The 11,634-nt window shown below is 52.0% G+C and overlaps 1 protein-coding gene across 1 annotated transcript; it reads right to left on the bottom strand.

Annotated features, from left to right (window-relative positions):
* Window positions 1-351: 351 nt before the first annotated feature.
* LOC142074704 (zinc finger and BTB domain-containing protein 7C-like) lies at window positions 352-8,713 on the bottom strand. The gene is given in 5 exon segments (XM_075135508.1): window positions 352-988; window positions 6,195-7,400; window positions 7,472-7,499; window positions 8,625-8,688; window positions 8,690-8,713. Coding segments are annotated over 5 exon segments (1,959 nt in total).
* Window positions 8,714-11,634: the final 2,921 nt, after the last annotated feature.

Raw genomic sequence — 11,634 nt, 5'->3', positions numbered from 1 at the left:
AAGGCAAGTGACATTTTTGGGAGCGTTGAAGAGAGCAGCAGTCCTGGCCTGGCCTTCCCGGATGGAGCCGCGAGCTGTGGGCAGCTGGATGGGGCAGCGAGTGCCCCACCGCCCCAAAGCCAAGTGCATCGCAGAGTCTAAAGTGCCGGTGGCCATGGGGCGCAGCACCTGCCCACCCACCCGCTCGCCCCGGGGATGGCCCCGTGCCCTAAGCCCCACGGCAGGCCATGGTGGCGAGGGAACGAAGAGCTTCTTGGGAGCCAGACGATGTGAAAAGGCAGGCAGGGACCTCGAGGGAGCCAGTCGCCCTGTTGGGAAGGGAGCGGACCCACGGTGGGACCGGGCACGGGTTTAGTTGCTCGCCTCCGAGATGGGAGCCACGTGGCCGAGCCCCGCCAAGCCGCTGAAGCCCGTGCTCCAAGGATCGGGAAGAGGGAAGAAGGGTTGGGCAGCGAGGTTTTCGTTATGGCCCAGGGCGAAGGCGAAGATGCCCGCATTCCTCTCCATGTCCAGCTGGGCTCGCCTGAAGAGCTTCATCTGGGTTTCTTCAAACTGGCTCTCCAGCTCCTGCAGGCTGAAGGCGGTCTTGGTCCCGCTCAAAAAGTGCTTGGGGCTGGGGCCAGGAAGGCACATGGCCGCGCCGCCGAGGTGGCCACTCATCTCCTCCAACGTCGGTGGCATCACGAAGCTTTTCTCCACCGGTGGGCCGCCGGGAGCGAAGAGCAAGCCGGCCGCCCTCCACGCCGCCGGCTTGCGCCCTCGCCGGGGTCGCGCGATCCGGCAGCTCTGGCGTTTGATGTGGCGATGGAGGTGGTCGGAGCGGGTGAAGCTCTTGTAGCAGAACTCGCACTGGTAGGGCCGGACGCCCGTATGGATGCGCATGTGGTTCTTCAGGTCGTAGTTGTGCACGAATTTGGCGTTGCAGTGGATGCACAGGTACGGCCGCTCCCCCGTGTGCTTCCGCATGTGGATTTTGAGCTTGTCCTGCCTGCAAAAGAAAAGGCGCTCGGTCAGGCGGCGTGGGCTGGAAGGGATGCGGTTGGGATTGCCCCTTGGATCAGGAGAGGGAAAGGTGACGGGGCTTCCAGCCGTGGCACTGCCCCAACGTACGGATGCTCTCGTAGGCTGGCGTTTGCATCCACCTCCTCCTTCCCGGGGGACAGTGCCTAAACACCGCACCTCCATGTCAGGAGTTTGCAGCCCATCCCAGAGAGTGCAAAACAGCCTAAATTGGAGGAAAAAAACCCTCTGGAATAAACCCAAAAAACATATGGGAATATCTAAATAAGTACAGCTATATTCCTGCCTGCAGATAAGGAAATTAGTTGAACTTGTGGGTCAACGCTGCTTAAATAAAGTCCCTCCTGGAGCTGATTTTTCCTTTCCTTTTATCCTTGCATTGACCACTTGGTGTCTCAGGAGCTTTCGTTTGAAGCGGGAGCGTGGCACAGGGTGAGGCAGGCAGAGGTGCAGCCGCTCTGCGCCCGCTCTCCTTCCCAGCCATCTTCTCCAAGGCCAGCGCACATCCAGCCTTTTGGGGAAGGTTTTTAAATACAGCCGTGGAACAGCGTAATACCCATCCCACTAGCACTTATTTACAAATATAGTTGGTTTTTCTTCTTTTTAAGGGGAACATCTAAAAGCAGCAAGAATATTTTCCCAAGCTGGCAGTCCAATCACTATTTTTTTTTTTACCCATGAATAAGTGTTTCCTTCTGCCGTCTACAAAAATCACAGCGAAGGCACACGATTATAAAAAGCGAAGCTGATTGTAGCTGAACCGAGCCAAGCGCGCTGCCTAGGTTGCACCGACGGAGTTCAAGTAAGTAAAGAGCAAAGTGGGAGAATTCATATTGTTTTACAAAATGCTTTCAGTATGATCCCTCCAAGACATTAGTAACGTGGCTAAGAATACGGAGAATATATGGCGTCACGTCCTTATTATATATAAAATATGTAAGCATGCAAAAAAAAAAGAAAAAAATACCCCAAAAATCTATTTATGCTGGCGGGTCAAGCCCTCAAAACTTGCAAGGTGCTGCCTTTGCACTAATTTCTGCCGCCCTGCCAGTAGGCATCTCAAAATAGTTTTCAGTGACGGCCGGTGTCGGCCACGCCGCGAGGAGCGCAGCCCTGGGATGGGCATCCCTGCAAACCAGTCCCTCGGGATCAAGGGAAGTATCCCTAGCAAGAGAGTCACTTCTTCACCAGCCGATGCTTCGGGAAACCGATCCCAGCCTGGTCCTGCATCCTGCAGGTTTACAACTCATGCAGATTTTTAGGGAGACAGAAAAAAAAGCATCTCTCGGTCCCCATGCCAAGCCCAGGGCCAGATCCCAACTTCTCATTCTGAAAGTTTCAAGGATGCTGGTATCCCAGGATTTTAACGAGGGCGCCTTTCCCCCGAAAGGGCTGAAATCCGTTCTCAGCAGCAGACAAAGCAGCCTGGAAAATTTCATCCCAAACGGATAACGCGCAGCGAAGTCGTAAGCAGATGAACGCAGGGGCTCGTAATGCAAAGTGTTGGGAAACGTTAATAAAAAGCAGAGCTACCAGCCCCACCTATAATATAATTTAAACCTATATATGTAATGTTTAACCTAGCAGGATCGCTTTTCCTAATAAACACGCAGCGTGCCAGGACTGTATAATGTAAATACAGGCAAAGCTTTTTTTCAGGCTATTACCCATCTCTGGCAGCAGACGGGGAGAAACTCAATCCTCCCTGCCCCGGCAGCATCTCCGTGGGATGGAAGAGAGGTTTTATGGCTCTACCTGGAGAAGCTCAGAGGTTGGGGTGGGGGTGAAGCACCCCGGGGGAGGATGCGGCACGGGAATCACAGGCTTTGCGAGATGGGAGAGCTCGGCTCGCAGGCTCTCCGAAGGAGAACCGCGCTCCGTGTGTGTGAATAACCTTAATGCAATTGCATTAGGAGAGCGATTAGGGCTCTGCGAGCTGTCACAACACAAATAATAGGAACAAATAATGTTAACCTTTCTGGCTGGAACGGTTTCTCCTTGAGCACTCCGGGGTTGTCTTGGTGGAAAAGCTGAAATATTTGCAGTTTTCTCCAGCGTTTTAGCAGGGTAAAACAGCAGACTAGAAGCTGAGCAGCCTTTGTTTAAGGAAAAAAATTAATGAGCTATTAAATGAAGTCCTGCTTCCTGCGATCAGATGTCCCTGGGAGTCGGGAGTGGAAGATCCAGGTGGATGTGGGGTCCTTGCCGGGGGATACGAAGGGGAAGGGATCTGATGGGAAGGTTGGGGGACTCCCCACCAGGAAAATATATTTGCTCAATTGCCCCCAGTAAATTTGTTCCTCCACAGCTCCTCGAGGGCAGAAATAATGCAAAGGACCGATTCATTCAGAAATCCCATTTGGGAACCTCTGCTTCCCTGCACCCTCATTCCCAGGGGAGCCCAAGGGGGACCGTCTGGGCTTGCATCTCCCCGGCGAAGGCACCGCTCATTGCCGTGGGTGCGAGTCCGATGCTTTCGGGAAGCACGAGATTCCCCCTGAAAGCCAAACACGTAACGCAGGTGGCAGCGTTCAGGAAATCCCGGCGGAAATCTCTTTCTACATCTCAATCACTCCACTTGGCGTAAATACGCTTTCCCCTAAAGGAGAGCTCTCACGTTAGAGTAATGCTGAAAATGGCTAAAAAAAAAAAAAACCCCAAACAAAACCGAACAGCTGCGTGCTATTCAAAATACTTCCAAATACATTTAAAAATAAACCAATGTTTTGAAATTCCCACTTTGCTCAGAGTGTTAAAGAAGGAAAAAATCCTCCAGCCTTCAGCTCCGTGCGGGGTGACCCAAACAAACGGCTTCGTTTTCGTGAGTGATGATGGCAGACTGCACCCTTGGGTTAGTCCCAATTTTCTTTATGATTATTTTTTTGGGCTAAAGTCCTCCTAGCCCTATGCTTTGTATTTAAAAGCTGTTGAGCATATGGGGGGGATGTAGAAGCTGTCGGGTTTAACCCTGCGTTAGTAATGGGCCATACTAGACCATCTCTGCGTGGAGCTTTTAACCTCCAAGATGCTGATTTAACCTGTCTGGATTAGGGGTCAGGATACCTGAATTCCCACCTGAACCCTCCTACTAACCTTTGCAGTGACTGTGACTCACTACCGACATCTCTCCGTGCCTCAGTTTCCCCAAACAAAGCCAACGATGCTGCCCGTGCCTGTAGAGGACTTTGGGAGCCCTCTGGGAGGGCTCAGCTCTAGTACTCCCATCATGGGGAAGGTGTTGGTGATGGGTCAAGCTAAGCTATTTCTTCGTCAGCAATTAGCACCCGCAGCATCACACCCAGGAGAGCGATGGGGACGGCAGGACGGGGCTGGCCAGGTGGTCCCTCCAGCCCGGGATGCAGCCACACTCATCGGGCTGAACCCATCCCGCTCCTCCCAGCAGAGCCCTCCTGTCCGGAGGTGACGACCCAGCGCCAACCTGAGGATGCAACACCAGCAGGAGCCGAATCCAAATTCCTACAGGCAGGAATTAGCACCAGGCAGTGGCCTTTCCCCTGCAAATACCAGGGTGAGCCGGCTCACGGCGCGTACGCCCGCCCGAGGCACGATGCTCCCCGCATTATAATACAGCGTCTGCTGCGTTAATGGAGCGGAGCATGGAAATTTATTTTCAGGTCAAATCCTCATCATCTGCATAACCTCCACTCGAATATTATCACAGGGACGGGAGAAGAAAAGACAGGCTGAATGCGGGAGCACCCCAGGTGTCCGGCCATTGTCAGGAGCTCGCCTTTGCCTACCGTGCATATTATTTTCCTCTGGTTTGCTCGCCCCAGCCTAATAGGGCTCTCTCTCTCACACACAGCCAGGAGCTGAAATACCACGCTCTTGTCAGAAAGCTTTATTATTATGGTAAAGATTGTACTCATTAGATATTAATTATACCCAGCAAGAGCAGGTCCAGGAATCTATTTGTCTCTGCTCACCGATTAAATTTGCCCGGCTTTTCAGAGAAGACTTGCAAGCCGTAGCATTAGATTTGCGTAGCCCTCTCCCATTTATTACCACCGAGGGGTCCGGTGAGGTGAAGAGAGGTGCAAAGGCTGGGAATTGATACCAGGGGTGGATCTGGCCGGTCACACCTGCCTTGAAGCAGCCCATGTTGGGGCTGGTCCCACCTAACTTGAGATACCTAAAAGTTAGGTGTCCTAATCTAAGCCCCGCAGGTTGTCTTTGTGGTCAGGGATGACCCCTGCTCACCCCCTTTCCCCATCTACCTCTCTGAGGGTGCTGATCTCTTTCCACTGACCATGGAGGGAGTCGAGGTGCCAGGCTCTTGGGCGGCCAACGTTCAGGGTGATAAATCATAGAATCATAGAATCACTGAGGTTGGAAAAGATCTAGATCGTCGAGTCCACCCGTTAACCTAGCACTGCCCAGTCCACCACTACACCATGTCCCTGAGCACCACATCTACACGTCTTTTAAATACCTCCAGGGACGGTGACTCAATACTTCCCTGGGCAGCCTGTTCCAAGGCTGGACAACCCTTTCGGTGAAGACATTTTTCCTAATGTCCAATCTAAACCTGCCCTGGTGCAACTTGAGGCCATTTCCTCTGGTCCTATCACTTGTTACGTGGGAGAAGAGACCGACCCCCACCTCGCTACTAACGTACAATAATTAGGAGGGCTGCAGCCTCAGAAAGCCCAGACGCTGTCATGTCTAAACATGTGCAACTTGGTTGTGGTCTACACTGATGCCAAAATGTGCAAACCCAAACTAATTACATCCCGCAGCTAAACAGCCCTCCCAACTCAACGCAACTCCCAGCACATTGGAGATGAAGCCTCCTTGGCTGTTTGACCATCTGTTTTCCAGCTCCCTCTGGTCCAACTGTGGTGAACTATGGTGGGGTTGAAAATATCCTGTTACTTATTTAAGCTTCCGTCCAGCGAGCGGATGGATTCAGTGAGTTGTGGACGTGATCCACAACCCACCAAAATCAGTAGGTTCGTTTTCTTCCTCCACCCTCCCTTCCTTCCTTTTTTTTCCGAAGGGATAGAGATCATGCCCTGCTTTCTTTGCTACTTTTTTGGGGGAAAAAGAGCTGTGTAGCTTAGGAATCAGCCATGGGTCATGACGTGGCCCCTTCGAGCACCAACCACCCTCCCCGCACTCGGCCACGCGTGGCAGAGGTAACCGATGCACACCTGGTAAAGCGGACTTCACAGATATTGCACATATACGGCTTCTCTCCCGTGTGGGTCCTCATGTGCCTGGGCAGCTTGCCGGCCCCCATGATGACTTTGTTACAGATGGGACATTGCTGGGACGCCTTGGGCTTTATCTTTCTCTCCTCCTCCAGAGGCCATGGGGGAAAAACTCCTCCAAACTGGGCAGCGCTTAGGAAATTGAGATAAGCGCTATAGTCAGTCTCTGCCTTAATATGCCCTAAGGGAGCTGCTGGGGTGTTGGTAAACATGTCCTTGAAGAAGTCATTAGGGAAAGAAGGCGGAGGCAGGTCTTCCTTCTCCTCCTCTTCCTTGATCTTCCTCTTTTTGATCACCAGATCCAAGGGGCCGTTGTCTACTTGTGGCTCCTCGAGCTGGGAGAAGGAGCTAAAATCGCCGTTCCATAGATGGGGGAAGAAGCTAGGGGCGAAAGGAGAGAGAGCTGGCCTCCTTTCTGGGATGTTCGCCTTAGGGTACAAGTTTTCCCTTAGCAAGGACTCGATGGAGAAGTCTCGTATCACACCCAAGTGTCCAGAGGAGTTATTGGCTGGGTAGTGATTTGGAAAGTCTTTAGGTGCTTCTGTATATGCTTCTTCGGTAAGATCAGACTTAGAAGGGCTTTGGTGACAGCTTACTTCTTGGACATCAGTTAGGTTCTCCTGATTGACAAAATCTTCCACTTCCTCCTCCTCCTCCTCTTCCTCCTCATCTTCATCTTCATCTTCATCATCATCTTCGTCCTCTTTGTCATCGTCCTCTTCCGCCTCTCTGTCGGGCTCCATGATTTCAAGGCATACATTGATAATGCACTGGATCTCCAGCATCTTGGCAGCGCTGAGGATGTGCTTGACGTTTGAGGTGGTGATGGTGAGGGTTGAGGTGTAGGCAAACTCGAGGATGGCAGAAAGTGCTTCAGGCTTGACAAAGTCAATCTCGTAAACATAGGGCTGGTCTGTTAAAGTGCCGGTAGTGAAGAGTTTTTTGAAGTACTTGCTGCAGGCAGCAAGGACGGACCGATGGGTCCGGTACTCCTGGTCCTGTACAATGAGGATGACATCGCAGAGGAGACCGTCATGCCGCTGCTCGTTTAAACCACATAAGACTTCACTGCTGTGGTTCGGGAATGGGATCCCGATAAGATCTTCAATGCCATTGGCCATATTCTCATTTAGTGCCCTAGGACAAAACATAGAGAGTAGAGCATTAGCAGGGGATTCCCAACCAATAATGCCAAAACGACCCCGCCTTCTCTCGGTGTCCTCCTCTCCCTCGCCTCGCTTGGACCTCTGTAATCACCTCCTGCTTGCACTGCCCCAGTGTGTCTCCATGTCACCTTTAACTCCTTCCAGGACCTCTGTGATTTAAACTCTGCTCCCCTCCACATCTCTTCGTCTCCTCCTTTGTCTCCATGCTTCTCTTCTCGGTTCCCACCCTATTCACCTTTTCATAACCACCGCAAGCTCCCTCTTCTCTTTCACACCCCTCCCCCAGGAACCTTGTGCAATGACTCCCTCCCCATCACGTTTCTTCCACATCCTTCCAGAGCCAACATCTTTCCAGGCACATGTTGGATTTGCCCTGCCAGGAGCTATGTGGGGAAAGGGTGATGTTGTATTGCTTCACGCTGCCAAGTGCCAGCACCTACAACGCTTAAACAAGACGAGCCAGGGAGTGCCCATCTCATCTACGCAATTGTTTTTGGGACTGGTACAACTGGACTGCTGGTCATGGCTGTTTGCTGCAGCAGGAGAGCAGTCCTTATGAGGCAGCAGGTCTCCAGTTCTGTGTCCTCCTGCTGCTTCATGCCTGGAAGCTATCCCATGTCACCTCAGCGTGTGGACAACCCGCATAGGGACGTCTTCCCGAGGGATCTGGGAATGGGGGAGGCAAGCGAGGAGTTGTGTGTCACAGCGTACCTAAACGCTCGAAGAAAGACAACCGGGGAGCGAGGGTCTGGCCAGTGGCAGATGGCCGTCTGCTATCTTCACCCATGAGCTGAGCTTGCTCCGCTCCCAATCCCATTTGGACTTGTTAGCATGGTATCAAATGCCCTGTGCATCTGGCAGACACCTTCCCCTGCTAGAGCAGCTCCAGCTTCAAAGGGAAATTCGGAAGCAAAAAGCCCACACCCAAAAGGAAAACTGGATTTTTTTTTTGCCATTTTTTTATCTGTAAGATGTTTCCTCTTTCACATGGCTCCAGCAGCCCTTCCACATGAGAAATCCCAGGAAAGGAGAGCGACTTCCTCCAGCAGGCGACGAATACATTAATCCCATCACACACAGAATACATCAAACAGCCAGAATGACTTTGAGTACGCTAACCCTTTGGAAACCCCCAGGACACAGAGCAGTGTCACCTCTCCGAGCCCCGGCTCGTGGCCCCGCTGCAGGTAGACACTCAGTTCACAGCCGAGCGGTTCATCTCCGAAAGAGCCCAGAGTACACCTAAGTAAAACTGCAGCCCGACTCCGGCCGCTTTCGCAAGGCTGAGACCATCAGGCAGGTTCCCAATCCCACCCCGTGCCTCCTCCGCATCTCTCCTGGGATCCATCGCCATGTCCTGGGTGTCCTTCCCTGCTCGGTTTCTGGCCGCTCTGTCTCCAAACCTCCTTCCCACCAGCTGTGGGAACCTGGTCTGCCTCATGGTGTGGGGCTGGCTCCCACCCTACCACCAGCCTCCAGCCCTCATGGATGGAAAGAGCCTGGTCTGATGGAGGTAGTCCAGGGAAATCCTTGCTTCACCTTGGTCGGCAAGCCAGTGACCCTTGGGGGAGGCTGGGGAGCCATAGAGGGGATCAGACTGAAGCAAACATTCCCATGGGAAGAGGAATGCCGTCTCCCTTCTCCTCCCTCCGCAGGGTCAATCTCCAGCCCAGACCTTGCAGATATCTCCCCCACACCTAATCAGCGCTGCCGAACACTCGCCGTGTGGGAGCCGGCGAGCGAAGGCCTTGGGAAGACGGTGCAACCCAGACGGAGCATGCCCCGGGGAAGGGTTAGGGACCACCAGCCTGGTGGGAGCAACGTCGGGATGGGGGACAAGCTGTCCCTGAGCTAGTGAAGCCTCGCGGGGGGCTGGACCCACCATGGGAAGCCCTCTCCAGCCACCTCCCCATGCCCAGAGATGGGGAAAAGAACCGGGAATTACACCCCCCCTCAGCTCCAGCCACCGACATTTTCGGCCGAGGGACGATGTTCCAGTCTCTCATCCCCTGGTGTGCCCATTAGCTCCACGCTAATTATGTCTGTTGTCTGAAACAAATTGATTCATTATAGTGTGCTGTGCTTAACCATGTTAACTAGCTACGCTCCTCTACCAGCTCGACCGGCTCCGTATCAAATCTTCCTTGAAAATCGCCGATAAATGAAAGTAAATCCGATGTGGTCTTCAAGTGGAGTGTAAGATAATGAATAACCCCTGAGCCGGGGAGGAAGAGATAACTTCCTTTTTTAGGCTTTGTATCCTTAATAATAAGCATGAGCAATTAAATTTCTATTGCTGTATTTATCTTCTACTCGTTTATATTTGTTTGGAAGGAGCATTAGTGTTAAAGGAGCTCCTCACGTGAAGGGACGTGTCGTCCTACGAATCTATTTTGATCTTTTATTGCCAGATCACCCTAAGTGCAAAAGATGAGAAAAGCAGAATGTTAGACTACCCTGACAATTGTTTTTATGGAGGTTTTTTCCAGACACTAAACTCTATCCTCCCTAATTTGTGGATTATTCACTCGGCAGCAAGAAAGCAAGAAAAAATGGAATTAGACGATCAGGGGGTAGGTGATTATAAACTAAAATGATGTACAGCTCCTTTTCCTTTCTCTTCCCCTCCTGGTCCTCTCGAGATGCGGTTCTGTTAACCGAAGCACTTAGGCAAGCCGATAACTTTACAGGATGCTGGCAAAATTGAAGGTGATTCATGTCATTTAAATAGGAGGGGGGAAGAGGAAGAGAAATAGCCCATTCATTTGCATACATTTGCATTTTTTTAACTCGCAGGGTGGTTTGACAGCTCCGGAGCTCAGCGAGCCTGAGAAATGACCTTATGGTTCCCATGCCCCCAGGGAGGTTGATGGTCACAGGCTGGAAGTGTGCTGAGGCTGATGTTTTCCTTCCTCCCCCTCCCTCCTCTCCCTCCTCCTGCGCTCCCCCCCTTCCCCTCCCCACCCCAAGGGTGGGGTCCTCAAAGAAAATAGCATCTGATGGTGACAAATGTCATCAGTGCCTGCACATCCATGCAAATACTGGAAGGACTACATGGAGTTAAACAGAAAAATCCCATTTTATAATAGAAAATTACAGCATTATTAAAATAAACCGGGGTGGGGGGAGGGGGGAAAGGGTGGAGGGCACCTAAAATAAATGTATTCTTGCAAGATGACGTCCTGAAAGATTGCATTTATGGGCACGCTTAAAACTCATTCATTACTTTCTTGCCATGAAAAGCCTCATTTATAAAAGAATGATCCTGGGAGATGCTATTTGGATACAGGACCGCTGCCCGCGGGCGCGTGGCGAGCTCTGCCAGCGTATTTAGGCACCTGAGGCTGGAGAAAAGGAGGATTGGGGGGAGCTGAGCTTTGTCCCCTTTTTGGGTGAAAATCCTTCCTTTTATGAGAAGGATGGCGCTTCGCCAGCCCGGGGCGGCGACCGCCGCACCAGCGCGATGGAGATGTGTAGGCAGATGTAGGCAGATGCAGGCAGGAGTCTCTGATGCCGAGGTCTGAGCTCGCTGCCTGCCTGAACCCAGATACCAGCCAGCCACCGCAGCAATATTTTAAACCGTCTGCTGTGCGCACTCCCTGGGTGACCCAAAGCTCATCCAGGGCACCCTGCTGCTCAAAAGCCCCTTCTATTTTTTATTTGTATTTTTTTTGGTTGCTTTATTCTCACGTCTGCTTTTAACTTCAAGCCTCCTTCAGTATAATACAGCTTCTGAAAACCAATAATATATCAGCATAAAACTGAAATACCCGAGAGGGAGAGAGGTGAAATGCTCATTTAGCATTGTGATAAGTAAAAAATAGAAGTATACCCAATAGATTATAGAGATATATCTACAGAAAATAGATAAAGGAAACTAATATTGCCTATATTCATTTGTACGAGTGGAAACGGAGGCCTGCCACAGCTCGCAGGAGCCCTGGGAAAGATGTGCCAGCCCCGAGGTGGGACAGGATCCTGCCCCTGCGTCTCAGTATTGCTCAAAGCCGGGAGCAGGGGACCTGGGACCTGTGAGGGCTCCTCATCAGCACTGCCCTCTCCCACCTCCTTCCTCATCTCCGGCGACAACGTCCTGCCAAGCCGGGCCCTTGGAGGAGATAAAAGCTGTCAGGAAGAGCCCAGGCTTGTGCAACGCGTGGCTCCTGCTTCAGGACCACGGCAGGACTGGGGATGTCCCCTGCCCATCCGCTCCA

This window comes from Calonectris borealis, chromosome W (assembly GCF_964195595.1).
Source record: "Calonectris borealis chromosome W, bCalBor7.hap1.2, whole genome shotgun sequence".
NCBI lineage: Eukaryota > Metazoa > Chordata > Aves > Procellariiformes > Procellariidae > Calonectris > Calonectris borealis.
Note: the sequence above shows the minus strand (reverse complement) of the source record. Positions and strands in the feature narration are given on the sequence as shown.